Source organism: Poeciliopsis prolifica, unplaced genomic scaffold (genome assembly GCF_027474105.1).
Source record: "Poeciliopsis prolifica strain line A6 unplaced genomic scaffold, Auburn_PproV2 SCAFFOLD059, whole genome shotgun sequence".
NCBI classification, from domain to species: Eukaryota; Metazoa; Chordata; class Actinopteri; order Cyprinodontiformes; family Poeciliidae; genus Poeciliopsis; species Poeciliopsis prolifica.
This window is the reverse complement of record NW_026562434.1, coordinates 2,244,821-2,266,379: the sequence shown is the minus strand read 5'-3', so window position 1 is coordinate 2,266,379 and position 21,559 is coordinate 2,244,821. Positions and strand designations below refer to the sequence as shown.

The window sequence follows — 21,559 nt, the reverse complement described above, 5'->3', positions numbered from 1 at the left end:
GGAAAAAACTAAACTAATCTGTGTCTGCAGCACATTACAAGAAGCTGATATTGGAAATAAGCTTTAAATTTGTTCCTTTAGCTTTGAGAATTAGCATTCAGCCCATATTTACAGTGAGGCTGTGTTACTTTCTTTTGTTAAGCTCCTCATAAAGACATGGATCATGCAGTGCTGCGTGTTATTTACATGGTTTTGCCCAGAGACGTGATAAAGAAGAGCTTACATTCATCATTGGTTGAGGGATTGAGCCTTGGCGAATGCGGCGTGAAGCTTTTACAGGTTCTGACTTTGTGCCTGTCAGCTGCAATCGGTGGTCACGTCCTGCAAGCTGTGGCAGGAATATCAAAATATGGGTCACGGTTCGTTAGACTGAAGCCGACTTGGAGATTTCTGACTCTCAGCTGGAAAAACAAACTCTTAGGTTGTGCTGTTTTCATTGCAACACCTGAACACTGTGAGACACCGTGAGACCACATTCAAACTTTGGAAAGAGAAAAAACGATCCATACAGCCACATGAACTCAAAAGTACTTTGGAAAATCGATGTCACCCAAGGCAGCGCTGCATCCAGCAGGGAAACTGGATATTGCATAAGGAAGGAGGAAGGCATAAATCTCTGAACGGAGCAAGTTCTCTGGGAACAAGCTGGATAAAAATGCAGGCGACAAGTGTTCTGTTTAAAGACAGGCCCAGATTGAATTAAAAACACGGAGAGCGGGTGATATAAACTAAGGGAGTTAAATCCAGGCTCTGTCATGATGTGGTGGAGAATCATCGTTGTGAACAACAGAAATGCTAATGTTGCTGATCATCATCTTTCACGGCCGTCCAGATCGAAGCTGGAACTGAATGCCAGCAGTCCAGATGTGTCTCATCTGACAATGTGGGAACAAAGTAAAGCAGAGGAACGACTGGGAACGAGTTTTAAGTTGAGCCCAGAGGAGATGAAACGGTATTAGAGCAGGAATCCAAGATGGAGGAGATCAGAGTCTGGAGCAAAATAACGACTTAGAGGGATCAGAAACCATTGCTAAGGCAGTTTCCACTGAGCATATTACAGCATGTTAATGTATATTTAGTATTTGAACAGTTACAATATGCAGTTAGAAGCTTTTATCTCTAATATTTATAGATATTATGTCTTCTGCAGCACAAACCCATCAGTGATATAAAAACAGCCATGTTGGAGGTGATTCTGTAACAGATTGAGTTTTTCCTCTCAGCTCAACGTCTCCTCTATTATCCCTGTTTCTCCACATTGGATGGCTCTGCTCACATTCAGCCCTGAGTGGTTTTAAGTGGAGAGGTCCTCATGATTGATGACCTCCGAAGCACTCAAGGATGCTGCTGACAGGCGCGTCCCTCCGCTCCGGTTGGCCTGGGCGGCCCGTGCCTCAGCGCTCCGTCTGCTGGCTGCTCTCATTAGGAAAATGCTTGTTGTTGACGTGACGTGACGGATGGGCTGTTATTTTGGGAGCGAGAGTGAAAGGGTGTCGAGCGACAAACGGTTTGGTTCGAACCCACACAGGGCGTCTAAAGCTGGCCGTGAAACGCCGACCTCTCACTGCGAACACGAAGTCTCCCCATTGTTCGTCTCTGAACACATTCACTCTGATTCACTGGAAGCTTTTCTGCATTACTGGAGGTTCAGACCAAAAGTATGAATCCTTTTTAATTCTAGTTTAGATGAATTACAGCAGATTTGATTTGCTATTCAACGTTTTTCCCAGAAAACTTGCTATAACGCCATTGGTTGGGCGCTTGGCAGTCATTCACCCAGCGGTTTAAAGTTGACAGAACATTTGAAAACATCACTTGATAATTATGTGTTATCAAAAGATTGGAAGATTAATACCTGAATATTAACTACATAGTAGTTAAAAACTAAAAACAGGAAAAGCCTGGAGGCCCGCCAGGCTTATAATAAACCCTGTTGTTTTTTCACCAAATGGCCTTTATTGAATCTTTATATTCTTGTTAGATTAATCAATTAAAAATGTCCTTATTCTGTTTTTCAATTCAACTCTTAGAATAAAACTTAATTGAGTCATATTGAATTTAGTTTTATTTGACAATTATTTTAGTTATTGTCTTGTTTTATTTGATTATTAACCTATTAGTTAGACAATCGGATAAAAAGTTGCCAAATTCTTTTCACTTAAGACGTTTTATACGCTCTCTGAAATACATTAGAAAATGTAAATAAACTAATAATTCATTTTAAAATGTAACAACATGGCGTTCCTTTTGTGAACACTTTTCTGCTTGACTTGGCATCAGTACCATGCAGAGCGAATCTGATGATTATTTTTGGATTAAGTGAATAATAACTGGAAAGCAGAAGGAACTTAGTATAAAAATAATAATAGCTTCTGCATAATTCAAACCAGATGAAGCTAAAATTACATCACATGAGGAGTTTTGGCTGAAACATGTTCAGACAAATGTTTCTTTTATTATAATGCAAAATGCATTTAGTTTTTTGTACTCTTAGGTTGTTTTCTTCTCTGAATATCTTTTATTTCACCAAATGGCTTTTTTTGAATCCAGTTAAGAATTAAATGTTTACAAAATTATTTGACAGTTAGTTCTACAATCGATTAATCATTTCAGTCCTAACACTCCTTTATTTAACTTGTCAGTTTTAACATATTTTTTGTATTTTCATTTTTGCGTTCGTCATACTGTACGTCTAAATTTGAAATACCGGGCGCGCTAATCTTTACGTGACCTTTTTCGATTGAACTCAGAGCCTCGTTACTCATTAGTGGTCCATGTCTGATATTTGCTCCTTTAAAGATGAACAGCGTGTTGGCGTCTGTAGGCTGCTATGACCCAGTAGCTACTGGGAAGGTGCCAGACATTGACGCTTTCAGCCTCCATGCTGGCGTGGATGACTCACCTTCTCGCTCCGTCTGAGTAACTGTGAGCGTTGGGTTGTGTTTATGCCTGAGCATATGATTGTAGAGCATAAACATTATGCTACACATTTAATTAGAAAACCTACGAGACGCAGGCATCAGCTTTTAGAGCTTCAGCGTCTAAAAAAAGCCACTAAATGCCACAATGAGCAGCTAACATTTGAGGATAGAAGTCAGTTTTACGTCTGCAGGATTAGTTCTTTGTACGGGACACCTGAAGTGACGTAATTATAATACAAAAAATTAACATGATTACAACGCAAATTTTCAACTGATTTTCCAAATCAAAGTTGTAAGTATAAGACTAATGTTTACAGTAGATATTATCTGTAATATTTCTTCTTCCAGTGACAACAGAAAGCAATAAAATATACAAAAATGCAAACAAATAAATGAAAAATGAAAATAAATAAAAATCTTAAATTAAATGATAAAAAAATAAAATGGAAAAAATATTTGATTAAAACTGAACTTCAAAAAATGCAATTAAAATAAATAGAACAATAAAAAATAGCAAAATGAAATTAGAAATATGAAAAACTACAAAAAAGTTTAAGTAAAAAATACAAAAATGAAAAAAAGCTAAATATGATAAAATAAATTGAAAAATGGAATTAATACAAAATAAAAAATACAGAAAATGTTATTTGAAATTACAGAAATGTACAAAAATACAATGAAATAAAAAAATATTCAAAATATAAATAAATGACATTTTACTAAAACATTACAAAGAACAATGCTGATTTTAAACTTAAAAATATTCTTATTGCTCTTCAGAGTTGTTACATGTTTGTTTGTGTGTTTTCTGCAGGGAGGGCAGCACCAGCATCCTTAACAACCTGCTGTCCAGGATGGAGCAATACGCCAACAACCTGGAGAACCTGGTGGAGGAGCGGACGCAGGCCTACCTGGAGGAGAAGCGGAAAGCCGAAAACCTCCTCTACCAAATCCTCCCACAGTAAGGAAGGAAAAAAACCAAAACCACCAATTAACTGAAGTTCAGCTGATTGGACTCAGTGACACTCTGTCAGCGGCGCTAAACCTCTGTATTAATTAAAGACTCAAACATATTTCCCTGCAGTGCAATCTCACTACAGAGAAAAGGGCAATAGAGGGAGGACAGGAAGAGCAAATCCAGCTTCCCTTCATCGTTTATCCTCTTCTTCCTCCTTCATCATGTTGAAATTAGGCAGACAGAAAAAGGGCCTGAGAGGAACAGAAGATCTGATTTCTCACCGCGCTCCAGATTTAAACAAACTGACCTCTGCCTCCGAGATGTTCCTGCCTTTGGTGTCGTTTGATTGAAGGGAAATTAACATGAGCAGAGATAAACTGACATCTGGGGATGATTTCAGTGGCCAGGCGTTCAGCCAGAGCCCAGGGCTGCTGGATAATAAGGAGAAAACAGCTGGAAAAACATTTTTCTTTCACTTTAGAGCCTCTGCCTTATTTACTGCACCAGATAATTCAATATTTTACAAAATCTATTACATGTGGATACCAGAACCTTACTTATTCCCACCGTTGTTTTAAAAAATCCTACTAAAAAAATTAAAGATGGCCGCCATCGTCAACAAAATGTGGCACGAGATTTGCAAATATTTATAAAAGATAAACACATTTAATGTCAAATTTTACATTAGACTCATAGAAATCATCTCTACTGATAGTTTTTCATTTTTCAATATGGCTGTCATGGAACATTAGATAAATCTGTAGCACACAAACAAATTAGCAGTTGCTAACACTGAACTGATAAGAACATAAATACTAAACTCCTAAACACATAAACAAATAGCAGACACTAAAGCTAACTGCTAAACCTATAAAAATGAGTGAAAGCTAAAGCGAAACCGCTGACACTAAACGGCTAAACACATCAAAAAAGTTAGCAGAATCTGATTCGGTCACATCTTCATGACTGGGGTGAATCTAGCAAACATCCAAGTCCTCAGTTTCTGATCATTACTTCAACATTGTATGAACAAAATAGCTGAAGTTGAAAACATGACGGGGTAACGTTGTGTCAATAATTTATTAAAAAGGTGCAAAAACAGCAGCCATCTTGAAATTAAAGTGGCTGACGGGAGACATTAGCGGTTAGCATGCTCATTCTAACTGTTTTTTCTCTCTCTGTGTGTGTGTGTGTGTGTGTGTGTGTGTGTGTGCGTGCGTGCGTGCGTGCGTGCGTGTGTGTGTGTGCAGCTCGGTGGCGGAGCAGCTAAAGCGCGGCGAGACAGTTCAGGCGGAGGCCTTCGACAGCGTCACCATCTACTTCAGCGACATCGTCGGTTTCACCTCTCTGTCTGCGGAGAGCACGCCGCTGCAGGTACGCTTCCCGCTCACACCGCGCCGCGCCGCGCTGTCGTGATCTCCAGCGGAGAGAGTGTGTTCCCCCACACACACTCTGTGTGTGACTGGAAATAGATCAGCCCTTAGATGGGAGATCTTGACGCAGAGTTGAGTCACTTCATCTAGACGGATACAGAATTTGCTCTGCTGTGGTGGAAATAGAAAGTTAGTTTCAAGTGCGCGAAGATATTTACACCAAAAACTCGACAGGAATACTTTTTACGACCAGATGGTTTTGCAGTGCAATTGTTATTTACAGTTATTATGTAGATTTTATGTGGGTTTTCTTGAATGAGAGGCATTTTGTAATCATTTTGTTTTGTGAATACCATAACATGTTTATGGAAGAGTAGCGGCAAACTAATTATTTTGTTCTTGTTGCAAAAAAGTCTCTAATTTACGGTAAAATACTGGCAGCTGTGGATGCCAGTATTTTACGGTATTTATTCAAAAACATTGTGCTTTTATGGGATTCATTCTGTAAATTCTTATATTTCTATTGTAAAATAAAATATGGTAAAATGTTACGGTATTTTACAATATTTGGTCAAATTCTTTGGCATTTCTACAGACATTTTTTACAGTGTAGTTATGTATTTTCTTGTTCTACTGGTTACTTTAAAAAAAACTGCTTGAATTAAATAAAAAAATCTATTTTTCCCTGCAGGTTGTCACGTTGCTCAACGATCTGTACACCTGCTTCGACGCCATAATCGATAACTTTGATGTCTACAAGGTGGGTTTGGGTCACCAGTGGGTCTAACTGGGACGTGTGGGTGGTGAACTGGTGCTGTACTGGTGCTGTACCGGTTTGTGTCCGGTCTGCAGGTGGAGACCATCGGAGACGCCTACATGGTGGTGTCGGGGCTGCCGGTCCGGAACGGGAAGCTCCACGCCAGAGAGGTGGCTAGCATGTCGCTAGCGCTGCTGGAGCAGGTCAGAACCTTCAAGATCCGGCACCGACCCAACGACCAGCTCCGGCTGAGGATAGGCATTCACACTGGTGAGTCTGAAGGTCACAGCGTTCAGGTGCTGGGTCAGGGGTCAAAGGTCAGAAACGACTTGTAACGCAACAAAAACGCCTTCAGTTAGAAACTGAAGCAGGATGAGCAGAAAACCAGAACTCTGAAGGGGTAAACATCCGACTGGATCATCCAACAAACCAACCAACCACTCTACATTCAACCATCCAATGGAACATCCAACATCCAACCATCTAATAGAACATCCAACCAAACATCCAACCATCCAATAGAACATCCAACCAAACATCCAACCATCCAATAGAACATCCAACCAAACATCCAACCATCCAATGGAACATCCACAAAACATCCAACATCCAACCATCTAATAGAACATCCAACCAAACATCCAACAAAACATCCAACCATCCAATGGAACATCCACAAAACATCCAACAAACCAACCAAACATCCAACCAAACATCCAACCATCCAATAGAACATCCAACCAAACATCCAACCATCTAATAGAACATCCAACCAAACATCCAACCATCCAATAGAACATCCAACCAAACATCCAACCATCCAATAGAACATCCAACCATCCAATAGAACATCCAACCAAACATCCAACCATCAAATAGAACATCCAACAAACCAACCAACCATCCTACATTCAACCATCCAATATGACATCCAACCATCCAATGAAACATCCATTCATTCGTCCATTAAACCGTTTATTTTATTTATTTGGATCATGATACAAGTTTAAAATCACACATGAGCAAAACACGTATTTTCACCACTATAATCTTAACCTGGTTGAATAGAAACAGGAAGAAATAAAAACATCCAATGTTTCTTTGCACCACAATAACTATCAGTTGTAGACATTGACCAGTAGCAGCATGAAGTTGCTGGTTGCTGGCAGCAGCAGCAGCAGCATCGGCGTTGTGTGTCCGGCCCTCTGACCGTCTCGGTTCCTCAGGTCCGGTGTGCGCTGGCGTTGTGGGGCTGAAGATGCCGCGGTACTGCCTGTTCGGAGACACCGTCAACACGGCGTCCCGCATGGAGTCCAACGGAGAGGGTGAGAGCTGCTGACATCACTTCCTGTCTGCTTTAACCAGGGAGACGTGTCAGAAACCAGCCTGTGCTCTGGAGATATTTTAATAATATTTCGTTTAATTATGTTATTTTTTTTGTGTGTGTTGAGAATTTGCGCTTTATTATGACGCCGTATTAGAGCCACGCTAAGAAAATGTTTAGTAAATTAATATTACAAGAATAAAACTATTTTTTATTTTCCTGTAAATAATATTTCTAATTTTAGGAATATTCTGGAAATAAAAAAACTAAAAATGAGGCGATTTAGTTCCTCAGTTTGCTGCCTCATTGTGAGTTGTGGATATTTTCCAGCTGGATCTTCAGATGCATTGATCAGCTGCTGAGTGTTTTCCTGTATCGGGTCTCCTCTGGTGAATAATTGATGTTTCTCTCAGAAAAAAGCCGTGAACTGCAGCAGGAGGGAATCGTTTCTCCTTCGTTAACTAATGAAACTAACCAGGTTTCTGACTCTCTGCTCAAAATGGGTTTTATTTAGAAGCTGGAGTTATTTCAATTCCAAACTCAGATGTTTTTATTTTATTTCTGCTCTGCTTTTGGTTTTCCTCGCAGCCTTAAAGATCCACGTTTCCTCCGCCACCAAAGAAGTGCTGGATGAGTTTGGTTACTTTGACCTTCAGCTGCGAGGAGACGTAGAAATGAAGGTAAGATCTGATTATTTCACTCTAGTTTTATTTATTTCTTTAGTTGTGTCGTTTTAGACGAGGTTGTTTCCTCTCCAGAACACAAGAGCTCAGAGTTTCCTGTGAAATCGATTTAATTCTCACTCAGAGATTGTTCAGAACTGCGAAATAACTGATAAACGCTTAAAATTTCCCAAAATTCAACTCAAATTTGCTTCTTTAATCCCAAAACGGAGCTAAATGTTACTTTAATAAGTTGAGGGCTGCTGGCAGGAAGCGCTTCCTGTAGCAGTCTGTGTCACAGAACAGCTGATTGGCCTCTGACCAAGAGTTTGGTTAAACAAAACATGGTGGTGGCAGCATGATGCTGTGGGATGCTTTTCTTGACTTCAGAAAAGCAATAATTTTCTTTTTTTTTGTTACCTTTATAAATTGTCAGTTTGGTTCTTAAAAGACCAAAATTTCCACTTAATTTGATATTTTGTTCCGTTTGATGAGGTCAGCTTTAAATATTAATGATAATTTGATCAGTTACTATGTAATTTTTTACCAAAAACTGCATTTTACTTCAGTAAACATATGTTGAAGTAGTTCTACTCTTACTGAAGTACATTTCTGAGTACTTTATCCACTTCTGGTAATAAGTAGTAACTTGTTACATTTACTTGAGAAACTTATTTGGTTAAAATTAGTTGTAGATCTTGTTTTGCTCCACTGTGCTGCCCAGAAATTGTTCTCCTGATAATAGTAACATTAATCAGTATGTTTTTCTCACACAAGAAGTTACTCAAATACGAGTGAAAAAGTATTTTTGTACAAAGATCCGATTTAATCATGACTGAAGATATAATAAATAAAAACTCTTCATGTTCTTCCCATTGATAGGAATTTAAATATTTTCTGTTCCATCTTGGTTTTTTCAGCATGATGTATTTTTGTCTTGTGTTTTTTTTTTTACCGTCCCTTTAATGGAGCTAATCAGACCTTCTGGAAACAAAATGGCCGCCGCAGTCGAAGCCTCCTTCCTGCTGCGTTGGTGTCATTGGGTGTCGGCCGTTATCCAGGCCCAATCAAACCGCTGATGCGTCTCCATTGACGAACTGATTGATTTGTGCTTTTTTTGTTGTTGTTTTTTCAGGGAAAAGGTAAAATGAGAACATATTGGCTTCTTGGGGAGAAGACGGATGTGTACGTAATCTGAGAGGCCTGCTGACGGCGGCGCGGCTACTTTATTTGTTCTAGAATAAGTCCTTAACTGTGATTTCCAGCGAAAACAGACAGAAACGAGAGGAATCCAGGTATTTATTACCTGCTTAACTAAATAAAAACAATAAATCAGAGAGAAAAGTTGTTTTTGTATGAAGAGGGTGCTTTTCACAGATGAATCCTTATTTTTTTGTGCTTTCTATATTCAGATTTGTAATAACGTGTTTGGAAGTCGACAATGTTTTAAGTATTTTTGGAAAGATTTAAAGGCACAGAGAAGCAATCGTTGCCACTGCAGGGGTTTGATCAACCGTTTAACACAGCTGATGTATATATGTATATCCAAGACACTGTAAAATATTTTGTTCAATAAAATGAGTGAAGCACTCTTTTTTCATTTATAAGTTGCGATCTGTTGTGTTTTTTTTTCTTATTATTGACTTTTAAGCAGAAATAATTACAAACATGTTTCACCTTAAACATAAATGTCCAATAAAAACCATTAATATGGATTAAGGAGCAAAATGTATAAAATTATGTTACTGTAAACATTTGCATAAACGTGTTTATTACTCGGGCTCAGTGCTGCCCTCTTTGGGTGTAATGGTGGCGACTGCAGTTGAATTTTCCCATTGGGTTTTATAATTGGGTTTCCATGGTAACACCCTGAGACTTTTACTGAAATGTTTAATTTGGTGCAAAAATGTTTTAACCCTGGATAAATATAGGAAGTGTTTTTTTATTTTATTTAAAATGGCAAATATGGAAAATAAGTTTTTGATCTTTGCTGAATAAAATTACTTCTTTTTATTACTTGATTTTATTTAATTTTTTATTATTATTTTACTCTGGACTGGATAAATTTGTCCTTCATGACACAAAGGTTCAGACACCAAGACTCAGAAAACTCTGACAACCATCAAGTATGGTGGTGGTGGCAGTATTATGCTGTGGAGCACAAACTGGATGGACGAATCTTCACATCAAATCAAAGGCAAAAACTTGCAGTTTGAGGATAAAATAGAAATATTTCACTTTTAGAGTGTAAATGTTTTGATGGATTGGATGAAGAGCAGCGTGTGTGTGAGTCAGTGTGTGTGTGTGTGTGTGTGTGTGTGTCTGGGGGTGTGTGTGTGTGTGTGTGTGTCAGTGTGTGTGTGTGGGGGTGTGTGTGGGTGTGTGTGTGTGTGTGTGTCTGTGTGTGTCAGTGTGTGTGTCTGTGTGTGTGTGTGTGTGTGTGTGTTTGTCAGTGTGTGTGTGTGTCTGTGTGTGTGTGTGTGTCAGTGTGTGTGTGTCAGTGTGTGTGTGTGTGTGTGTCAGTGTGTGTGTGTCAGTGTGTGTGTGTGTCAGTGTGTGTGTGTCAGTGTGTGTGTGTCAGTGTGTGTGTGTCAGTGTGTGTGTGTGTCAGTGTGTGTGTGTGTGTGTGTGTGTGTGTGCTGCTCAGTGGAGTCAAACTCAAAATTAAAGAGCAGAAACAAAATTTCTGCATGTCATTTCATTTGAGGTGTTGGGTACAGATCCTCTGCGGTGCGGCTGTGAGATTCAGCACCAAATTGCTTTTTCCTGTGATATAATGAAATGTTTGGAGAAAAGCTGCATAACTAGAAGCTAAAATTGCTCGTCTCCATAGCGACCGCCTACTAATCCCCGCTGAAGGCTGAGGACGGATGAGGAATCGTCCTCTGACCGACTCCACGTGTGGATGTGCAGCCGGCTGCAGGGACGCAGCTCCGTCTCTTCTGTCTTCAAGGACAGAGACGAGATCTTTGCCCGGCGTGGGAGGAAGTTCTGTTGCTCAACATCAGTTGCACTAATTGCAGGTTGCTGCAGAGGAGAGATAATGATCCGGGAAGAATCGGCGCTTTCAGGGACGTTTTGTTCTCCACCAGGGAAAAAAACATCTACGGTTGCTTCAGAGTCCAACTTTGTGTTTAAGCTGAATTAAATGTTTTCATGACATCATCAGAATCACCAATCCGCTGATCTGCAGCCTAAACTATGAAGTTATAATTGGTGCTACGGTGGCTGACGAGTTCAAACGGCTAAACGCAGAAAAATACTGGAAACAGAAAATACAGCAATCATAGAAAAATAAAAAAACAAACATATTGCTACCTAAAAAAATATTGTAACAGTAAATAAAATGTTAGATTTGTTTTTGTTTTGGTTTGTGACAAAATAATCTGAAAAAGTCAAAGTTCTGCTGATCCTGTGTTTTTGTTAGTCGTGTGAATTTTCCAGTTTTTGCTTTAACGAGGCTGCAGCCCTTAGGAAAATAAACCCAAACCAGACGGGTTTTATTAGCTATCGGCGCACCTGGTGGACAGGTGAGGAACTGCAGGAGGAGCTCAGGCGTCACGGCTCCTCGTCATCCAGCCGGTCCTGGATCCTGGTGCTGAACAGAGACGACTTCTTGAAAGGATCGTTGGGGTTCTTGATGGCCGACACGCGCTGCCCACCATAACAAACGAAAACAGAGCAAAGGTTAAATAAGATGAGAAGATTCTAATTAAATTCAACACTGAAAATCCTAAGAGATTTAAATTCAGATGATATTCTCATATAAACTGTTTATTAGCCACTTTCACCAGTTTTAAGAATAGAACCATAAAAGTCACCATATGCTGTTTGGAGAATGGGATAGAAATTAAAATAAAAACATTAAAATTGTTGGACTTTTGAAACTCCAAAATTAATCTAAAAATTTTTCTTACAAATTTCCAACTTTTGGAGCTGAAATTTCTGTGAAATTTCTTAAATTAATTTCATTCTGAAAGTTTTTCTTGAGATTTTAGATTCATGTCATAATTTGACATTCTGTCTAATTTCCGCTGTAAGTAGTTTTAATTTCCTTATATTGTTTATAAGTTAGGAACCAGGCGAGAGCTAGTTTTTTTAGCAATCGCTTTCCAAGATGGCTGCCAGTGGTTCAGAGAAATGCTGCGTCACATGGAAACTGTGACCCAAAATGAAAACCGGTTTGACCCCGGCTGAAGCCAGTCGCTCTCAGTTCAAGATTATTTATTACTGAGATATAAAAACATGTGAATGTGATCAAACCCACACCTGGATCTGCTGGTAGTTGTCGCTCCAGAACGTGATGGCCTCCTCGTTTCTGTAGTCGTGATCCTGAAAGCGAGAGGAGAGATGAGAGAATGGTTCTGGTTCCTCTGGTTTAATGGGAGCTAACTGGTGTCAGCAGGAAGTCCACCACAGGTCAGGCAGTTTGGAGCAGAAGCTTCACGAACCGTCGACGGTTTCGCTTTGCTGGGGACGAATCCTGGAGCGCAGAAATGCCTCTGATGTGTGGTCCCGTACTCCGGTAGATACTCTCCTACCGGCTTCAGCTCGGCCAGAATCTTCTGTCTGTGGAGGCAGGAGGGGATCCGGTCAGAGGGGATCCGGTCAGAGGGGATCCAGTCAGAGGGGATCCGGTCAGAGGGGATCCAGTCAGAGGGGATCCGGTCAGAGTGGATCCGGTCAGAGGGGATCCAGTCAGAGGGGATCCGGTCAGAGGGGATCCAGTCAGAGGGGATCCGGTCAGAGTGGATCCGGTCAGAGGGAGGCCATTAAAATAAAACGGTTCAACTGAAACAAACCAGGTTCACATTTAAAAAGAATAAAGAATCTGGCTTTAGTTTTGTCTCTTCTTCACTGGAGTTTACTGGAAAGACTTGCTCACGTTTTCTTGCTAAATTTGGGTCAAATCTGGATCAGACTAAACTTTTATCACTGACAGGTTCAGGTTCTGACTTTTGTAGCCCAGAATCTCTCATGAAAATGAACAAAAACATGTTAATTTATCCTCCAACATGCAGCAGCATCTACTTTTTTTTGACCGAAAAACTGCATTTTGTTTACTCATGTTGTTTATTGAAAATGTGTTTTATAACCTAAAACATCCAAAGATAATGTATTTAAATGAGTAAATATTCCTCTCTGCATGTTTAACTCAACATCCAGAAACCCTGAGGTGAATCAGCAGCACTTAGACAAGAAAGGAAATTGAAGATACGGCTTCAAAAGCTTTTCTGCGATGTCATCAGATTCAAAGCTTTTTATTCCCTCTAAGCTCTAAAATGCAGCAGGACATTCATTTCTATGGGGGAGCCCTTCATCAAAATGACTGGGCTCCATGTAAAATAACACCATAAAGTCTGATTTAACCCAGACGGGTAAATATTACCCCATTTCCCCTGCAACGCTTTCCAGAAATGACATTTTCCTCTCCAGGATCAAAAGCGTTGTGTGACTCACCGCATCATCTGGGATAAATGATTCTCCAGCAGCTCCTTCCTGACGCCTGCGCCACCAAATAAAACACAAACCAACTCAGAGAGCACAGGAAACACAGTAAATAAATAGAAGACAGTCGTCAGCGTAAGTGTGTAAACGCTGGAATGTGATTCTCTGATGAAGGCGCTGACCTTTGACCCTCACTCCCGGACTCTTGGGAGGGACGTAAGAAGCACCGAACAGAGATAAAGTCTCCATTTTGCACCCTCGGTTTATGGTGATGAGCCCGTCGTGTCCGCTCAGCCGGATGCTCTTCTTCTTGTCGTCGATGTTGAGAGCAGCCACTGCTCTCTGGAGGACGGCAGGAAGTCAGAGACAAACGGAAACTTTAGCATAAATTAAAGTAGGGCTGGACGATATGCTTCATACAAATAATTATTGATCCAGTTCTTTCTAAATATCTGAAATATGGCCAGATTTGTGGCATAAACTTGTTTTATTTACAATTTACAATTCCAGTTCCAGTTGAATGGTGTTAAAAGGTCCAACAGAAAACTAACAATCCCTCTACAGTACCTGATCATATCTGCAGTTTGTTAAAACCATTTTAATTTACCAAAGATCCATGGCAACCAGGTATTGTTTATATAATCAGGAACAGCTGATTAGTATCAATAACACCTGAACAACCCCAAGAAATCCCAGCCATAAAAAATACATTTAATTAAATCCTGTCAAGTGTTTTTATTGCTCTGATATAATATTCTAGTCCTAAATATTGAGTTTTAATTTGCTGCAAACAGATAATTATGACACATAACAGAAATAAGCCTTTGTGTTATAAGTTTATAATATTTAGTTAAAGGCTGGAGTTACTAAAATGTATTAACTTTGATTTTTTTTATTGAATGGGTCTGTTGGTTTATTAGACTATTAAAATGAACGTAATGCCAATTCAGTAAATTAGAATGCTGTTAATTTATTAAAGTACATAATGTATAGACTAATTACACATGGCTGATGTGTTCAAGCCTTTATCTCTGTAAATTAAGATGATTTCCTGAGAAAAGCCAATGAAAACACGTTGTTTAACATAATAACATTACATCAGACCAATATATTTAATAACAGAGATGTCGGATTAATAAATATACCTCGTTAAATGTATATATTTTCACGTCTATTTTAAGCCCATTTTCGGCTCGTGTCCGCCATGTTTACTCCAGCAGTTAGCCGCTGTCATCCCCACCAGTTCTCATTTCCGGGGTTATTTTCCTCCACCAGCGGCTCATCCAGCTCACCTCCTCCACCCAGTTGTCCTTCAGAATCCCTCTGGGCTGGGTCTCCTCGGCGTCCGGCTCCTCGGCCATAGGGACACAAAATCAGCTGCTAACTCAGAAGCGAAACAACTCACAAGTTTTCCTCGGACTGCTCCGTTTGGACGTCTCCCATGGCAACGGGCAGCGCCTCCCGGAAGTGTTGTGTATGCTAGGCTACGTTAGCTCGTTGTTTGTGAACAGAACTGGGGAAATACTCACAGAACCACTGCAGAGAGGAGTCCACAGAGCATTCTGGTAGAAAACACTTTCTATAAAATGAGGCGCTGGCATGACGTAACTCCTGTCATGAACACGAAAGAGTCTCCGTGAATGTTTGTTGTCATAAAGTGTCGTTTTTAATGCAAAGCTGTGTTGAAAGTTACATCAAAATTTCCATTAAAAGTGTCAACTTTGCATTATTTGGTAAATACTGACACTTAAAGCAACGTTACCCGGAACTTGTCCATTTAAAGTGTCATAATTCACCAAATGACACTTCATGACAACAAATATATGACTGCTGTCATTAATGTTAAATACAATGTAGTTAATGCTAAATAATACTAGTGCTTTGGTATTAGCTTTTGTGAAATACCACGTTGGTGTATTGCATTAGCATTAGCTAAATGCTATGGTATTTAGCATTGTGCTAAATACCATGTTGGTGTAGCTTATTGGTAGTTTTAGCTTCTGTGAAATACTCTAGTGTTTTAGTATTAGCATTCTGCTAAATACCATGTTAGTGGAGCTTGTTAGTAGTATTAGCTTCTGTGAAATACTCTGGTATTTTAGTGTTAGCATTCGGCTAGTTACCATGTACCGCCTTAGCATTAGTTTCCACTAAATACTGTGTTGTTTGTGTAGCACTTTAGCATTGGTGGAGCTAATGTTTATGATAAGTGGTTCAGGTTTAGCATGGCTAACATTGAATTAGCAGCACCCATCACTACAAAATCCTGTATTTCTTCACAAATAATGCAATATACCTCAAATATATTTATTTAATTGGCGCCATATGTGAGAAAATGTTGTATTAGCTAAAATTGCATATAGATAAACCAAATTTGTGTTTGTTGATTAATTTGTGATTTTATATGTACATTAGTAAAGATTATTAGCTGTCTTAGAAAATAAAACAAAACCAAAACAACCTAAATAATCTAATTTTGCCTGATTATAATAATATTTGGGTGGATTTCACTGACTGTCTTCAGGTCTGATTTCTACCACCTACAACTGAGACGCCTGAAGCAAAACATCACTGTTGTTCTCTAAAAGGTAAATTCATTTTACATCCAAGTCAAGAAACATCGCCACCTTACAACCTCCTTCCTATTTCTCAGGCAGCCCTGATGAATCACTGTGTTTATTTATTTATTTATTCATATCAGCCCAAACCCGGCTAAATATATCACTCTGTGCCGGTTACTGTGGAAATAAGCACAGAAACAAACCTCTGTTGCTGAGAAACAGCGAGTAGACCTTTGCCTGTGGCGGTCGGTCGGTCGCCAGCAGCTCTGCAGGCAGCGTGGCTGAAACAGAGTCAGGCTGTGAGGATGTCAGGAGCTGGACTGAAACACGACCGTCTCTTTCACAGCGACGGGGGGATTATTCCAGCTGGAAGTGACAACATATCCTGGAATTAAAATGGAGCCAAATGTAGCAACACTTTGGAGCTTTAGGAGGTTCTAAAAGCTGCAGCATGTAACTTTTATAAGAATTATTCTTTTGCATGTTTGTTGAATAATCTGTAAAAAAAAAAAAAAATCTCCTTTGCCTTTTCCCTTTAACTAGAAACAACCAATCAGAGCCAGCGGTCTGGTCTTAGCGCTGTCAATCACAGTCCCATCTTTACCTTCCTCTTTGTTGCTGCAGCTAGCAAAACATGTCGTGTATGCTAAGGCTAGTTAGCATAGCCACTGATGACAGCACTTAAACAGTTTTCCTGTATCAGTAAGTTGTTTAGTAGTCAGTACAGTGTTGATTGACAGCGCTAAGACCCTCCTCCTCCTGGCTCTGATTGGATGTTTTGTCTGATTGGGCCAACCAATCAGAGTCAAGCTTACCAGTGAAATAAGGAAGAAGAGAGAAACAGAAATTTCATTACGATTCTGGACAAAAGAAGAAGAAAGGGGGCGGAGCTAAAAGATCAAATCCAGAATAATTAAGACAGGAAGAGTTAAGTTTCAGCAGACAGGAGCTTTAAACACATTTTGTCAAACTATAGAAATATTTATAAAACAGGATTAGGGACACTGAAAAAATATTTGACGTCTCAGAATTCAAACATTTTTTAGATTAAAGTTTTTGAAATTAGAGTCAGAATTTCATATTTATGTGCTGGAATAAGAAACGATCCACAGTTTTTCCTCCTCAATATAAACCTGACATTAAACTCTATCTTAGGTTCTGGTTGACCTTTATTATGCCGTTATTTTCCCTTATTTTTAAATTGAAATAATGACACGGTTCCGTCTGGGCCCGGCTGGTTCTGGTCAAACGTCCGGTCAGGCGGTTGAGCTGTGAGGCGTTCAGGGTCGCAGAGCGTTTTGGCCTCACCGCCGCCATCACACGCAGCCTCTGTCATCGTCTCCTTCAGAACCGCACAGCTGTTACTTCAGAACCACACAGCTGTTACTTCAGACCGCTCCTTCAGAACCGCTCGGATGTTGACTGGCCGTTGCTGCAGCGACCAGTATCCCTGCAGAGGGATAAATCGGCGCCACCACTTTGTCCAGAGTCACTTCCTCTTTGGCCAAATTACTGAGACGTTTCAGCTTTCATCTTCACTTTCATCCTCCCATGTAGTCACAAACCGACCAGAACCGACCCGAACCGGACCCCCCACCGGGAGCCGGTGCAGCATTTCATCTGTGTCACTTCGTTATCGGGTCCAAGGTGACGGAGAGGTCAGCCGAATCAGCTTCTCCTGTTCAAGTAAACAAGCAACAGGCAGCGACATTCTGAACTCTGCTCACAGGTTTATGCGTCACATGAAAAAGCGAAAAGGTTCTCCAGGACCTGAAAATGGAGAAGCTGCAGCTGCAAGAGCCAGAATAGAAACGGTGAAGACTGTCCCCTAACGGCGCCTTTCTGTCTGGAACCAGCAGGAGACAAAATCAAAGATCAACCTGCTATATGGACGTGGAAATTATTTTATTTCTGTATAAATGGGAACTCGGCATGATGGAGGCTTTACTATAGATAGAAACAAAGAAAGTAAGCTATTGACAAAATCTCAGACATTTTTGTGGTTTTGTTCTGGGAAATTTCTCAGATTAATCTCAAATTTTCAGTTTCAAGTCAAAAATGTGCTTAAGAAAACAGTAAAAATGTAGAGATTAATCTAAGAAAATGAGTTTACAAAGAAAAGGACTTCTGTGAGTTAAAAAAGTTGAAAATTTGACAGGAAAACTCAGAAATTTTAAAGAATCAAACATTTTGAAAAATTCTCTGATGCTTTTACATTCATGTCAAATGTGCAAGAAAAAAAGTCAGAAATATTTTAATTTTTGTTTTCATTTTTGAGTAAATTTTATTTTTTTTACTTTTCCTTGTTTATTCTAGAATATTTTCTTATTTCTTGTAAATATTTTCCTGATTTCTTCTATCTCCATGGCCCTAACTCGCTGTCGTAAGGGTTTATTTTAATTTAAGTCATACAAAGACGTCATTTTGCCACAATCTGCAAATATTCTCTGGATGAAAACTGCAACAGGATTAAGATGTTTATATAAAACTGTTCATTTAATTACGATTAATGACGATTATTGACAAAAAATGTAATAAGTTACAATCATCTGCTGCAACAAGATACATTCAGGGTTTTTTTTATTGTTTTAAAGCTCATAATGTGATCGACCCAAACAGCCAAACTGTCCAGACTGATCAGAACCAGAACGTCTCGTTCCTATTGGGTGACCATTTAATTCAGGCTGCGGGCAGGAAAATCCTCAACCTGTCTGAGTGATTTCAGCCACTGAGCCCAAAGGAACACGTTCTCCAATCCAACATAATTTAATTTTCTCTCCAGGTGGAATTACGCCGGAGCGTCGGCTTGTGGCGTTTCAGGTTGGCACCCAGACTCAGAGACTTTGAGCTTGGGCTGCAGTTTGGGGTGCATTAACATGTTGCCTTTAGAAAAACCTCAGTCTCCAGTAACTAATTGCCTGAGAAACACGTCGACCTTTTGCTGACAGCCGAGGGCAAACATGGAGAAACGTTTCAGCAAGAATGAGGGGAAAGTTATCGGTTCGTTTATTAACACAGATGGAGAAACTGTGAAGGAAAACAGGTTCAGATTTATTTCTGCTACACAAATAATCCAAGATAAAACAAACTATATAAATATATATATATAGTTGCAGCGCTGTAAAAGTTACTTTAACCTTTACATTTTAAGATAAATATCTGTAGGAATATCTTTTAATATTCCTGTAAAACATTTGAGCCACATTTAATTGTGTTTATCTTCTACGCCGCGTGTGTCAAACTGGAGGCCCGTGGGCCAAATCTGGCCCATCGTAGCTTTTTATGTGGCCCTTTAGACTCCAAATGACATCAAGAATTTCCTCCAGTTTCTCACAAATAAGCAAAATTTACACAAAGTCAACAAATCTCCACATTTTCTTTCTGGTTTCACTAAAAAAAATTCTCAAAATTGGTCAATAATTATTGAGTTTAATTGATTGCTGCTTCAGCCTCACTTGATGTCAAGTCTTAGCGAGTAATAAAAAGTCACATTTAGCATCATATATTAGTACAAATATTGTAAAAGTTTCTGACAAACATTTCTAAATCTGCAATTTTGATTGCAAAAAATAATCACAAAATTCTTGAGGAATATCTATTTACTGATATTTTAACAGCTTAATTGGTTTTATCAGGACATTCTGGCACAACCGGCCCTTCAAGAACATTTAGATATTTGACATGAATGCTCTGTTTTACTCTTTAAGTCAAATACATTAAGCAAGTTTTATAACACAAATTAAAGGTTTTATAGTTTATATTTGACTATCAAAGCTTTTTAATGTTCATTTCCTCTATAACTACATGGATGTAGAAACAGACTCCAGTTTCTCGACTCGTTGACACGTCAACAGATCTGCTGCTGAAGGACTCGAACACGTCAACACGTTTGTTTGCTCTTCCTGTCATTAAGCTTTGGCTCTAAATCCCCTCTTGACAGTTTCTGCAACAAAGCTTTGGGAAAAATGGTTTCTTGGTGAAGTATCGACCGCCACAAGCGCATCAGGCGGTTCGTCCGTCCCTGTTGTTTTAAAGGGCGGCCATTTTGGATTAAGACCTTCCACGTTTTCATGTTGAAGTGTCTAGAAGGAGCCAACACACCAGAGGTTTTAATCAACTCCCCTCCACTTCATCTCCACCCAACCGTTCTCTTCATCCGGACAAACAAAGAACGACGACGTGGCCGGGTTTCTGAAACCGTATAAAAGGCGACGGATGTCCAAAGTCCAAACCAGAGCAGAGAGACTTCCGAAGAAAATCCATCTCCTCCAGTAAAACGCCGTCGACCGGTCAGAAGATGAGGCGATCCCTTTTGTCCATCACTTTTGCTGCTGCCCTCTTTCTCAACTGCAACGCGATTCCCATGGGAAAGACTGAAGACGGGTCGTTGGAGCAAGACGTCTTCACCTCCATCCTAAACGACGAGGCGATGGAGGGCGGCCCGGGAGACGCGGACCTGGCCTCGGCGGCCAGAGCGCGGGCGGCCAAGGTGATCGTCATCGCCGCCGACCCGACGATCTGGAGGGACCTGAAGGTTCTGCAGAACGGGATGTCCGTCTACAAGCGGAGGGCCGACGACCAGGCGGGCGACCACGGAGACGGCGGCCAGCAGCTGAGCATCCCCATTCTGAGGAGGGACAACATGAGGTGCATGGTGGGACGGGTGTACCGGCCCTGCTGGGAAGTCTAGGACTCTTTGTTCTGCTGCATAAGGCGACCAGATGGAGGAAAGCAAAAAGAAAGAAGTCACTTCCTGTCTCAAGAAATGTGTCTCTGAGTGTTGAAATCACTGCAGATCTGTGAATAAATAATATTCAGTTCTGCTTTATGTCTGCTGTTTTCTAAAGGTGGCATTTTATGCAGGTTAGCATCAGACTATGTGGAATACAAAGCATGTTCACTGCATTTTTTTAACACAATTATTATTGTATAACGAGATTTTGGTGCCTATTATGAGATGCTTTAGAGCCTTTGTCATTTTAAATCCCAAAAAGCCGTTGCTGGCCATATAGCCCAACTCAACGTTTATTGTCAAATGTGAAAATGGCTGCAAACCGTTGCTCAACTATACAACCATGCATCTTTAAAAAGCAGAAGTGGAACCTCCTGCACAGCCAACAAAAATACAGCATGTGGTTTCTGGACGGTAAGTCAACAACTAAACACTTTGTCTTTTCCAAAGTGTTTTGGAAAAGACAAAACACTTTGCGCTTATACATGCGCTTATACAGCGCATGTGGAGGGAAAACCAGCTGACCAAATCTGCTGGAACTCTGCTTGGGTTGCTAAGTAATTTGCAGAAGTCTGGTGGGGTTGAAAGGTAACAGCACATTAGCTGTTTTTATATGTTTCCAAAGCTTTGCTGATATTCCACAAGTGTTGAAAAAAACACAATTTTACAATTGTGCCAGTTTGATTAAATGAGAAACACATTTAAAATCACATGTGAATAAGTTTAACTTTACAAGTAATTAAAAACGCGCCGCACCATCATCCTCCAACCACTTTCTGTTGTCTTATTTGTTGTTTCCGACAGTAGTAACATACAGTTGTTG

General features: G+C 39.9%; 3 protein-coding genes and 1 long non-coding RNA gene across 5 annotated transcripts in view; 3 read left to right on the top strand and 1 right to left on the bottom strand.

Moving 5' to 3' along the window:
• The window catches only part of LOC129379582 (atrial natriuretic peptide receptor 2-like), a 53,796-nt gene extending 44,519 nt beyond the window's left edge, over positions 1-9,277 (top strand). The window contains 7 exon segments of the mRNA XM_055060402.1: positions 3,736-3,882; positions 5,130-5,253; positions 5,944-6,012; positions 6,105-6,279; positions 7,236-7,334; positions 7,922-8,013; positions 9,131-9,277. Coding sequence (XP_054916377.1) covers positions 3,736-3,882; positions 5,130-5,253; positions 5,944-6,012; positions 6,105-6,279; positions 7,236-7,334; positions 7,922-8,013; positions 9,131-9,193 — 769 coding nt within the window. The 3' untranslated portion in view covers positions 9,194-9,277.
• On the bottom strand, positions 7,212-14,879 carry LOC129379583 (sperm-associated antigen 8-like). 2 transcript variants are annotated; one of them, XM_055060405.1, is made up of 7 exons: positions 14,736-14,879; positions 13,626-13,785; positions 13,456-13,501; positions 12,447-12,564; positions 12,265-12,327; positions 11,515-11,649; positions 7,212-7,361 (listed from the first exon to the last, which is right to left on the bottom strand). In XM_055060405.1, exons 1-6 carry the CDS (start codon positions 14,802-14,804, stop codon positions 11,554-11,556), a joined length of 552 nt encoding a protein of 183 aa, XP_054916380.1. In that variant the 5' UTR covers positions 14,805-14,879; the 3' UTR covers positions 7,212-7,361; positions 11,515-11,553. The 2 variants fall into 2 exon arrangements, with proteins under 2 accessions (XP_054916380.1, XP_054916379.1); XM_055060404.1 differs by lacking the exon at positions 7,212-7,361 and having other exon boundaries at positions 11,471-11,649.
• A 43-nt stretch (positions 14,880-14,922) lies between these two features.
• Positions 14,923-17,824, top strand: LOC129379628 (uncharacterized). Its single transcript, XR_008608204.1, has 3 exons — positions 14,923-15,008; positions 15,968-16,031; positions 17,562-17,824. It is a non-coding gene; the product is annotated as an uncharacterized LOC129379628 (long non-coding RNA).
• Positions 17,825-20,235: 2,411 nt separating this feature from the next.
• On the top strand, positions 20,236-20,793 carry LOC129379627 (pro-MCH-like). The gene has a single exon (XM_055060440.1). It carries the CDS (start codon positions 20,302-20,304, stop codon positions 20,692-20,694), a length of 393 nt encoding a protein of 130 aa, XP_054916415.1. The 5' UTR covers positions 20,236-20,301; the 3' UTR covers positions 20,695-20,793.
• The last annotated feature ends 766 nt before the right edge of the window (positions 20,794-21,559 follow it).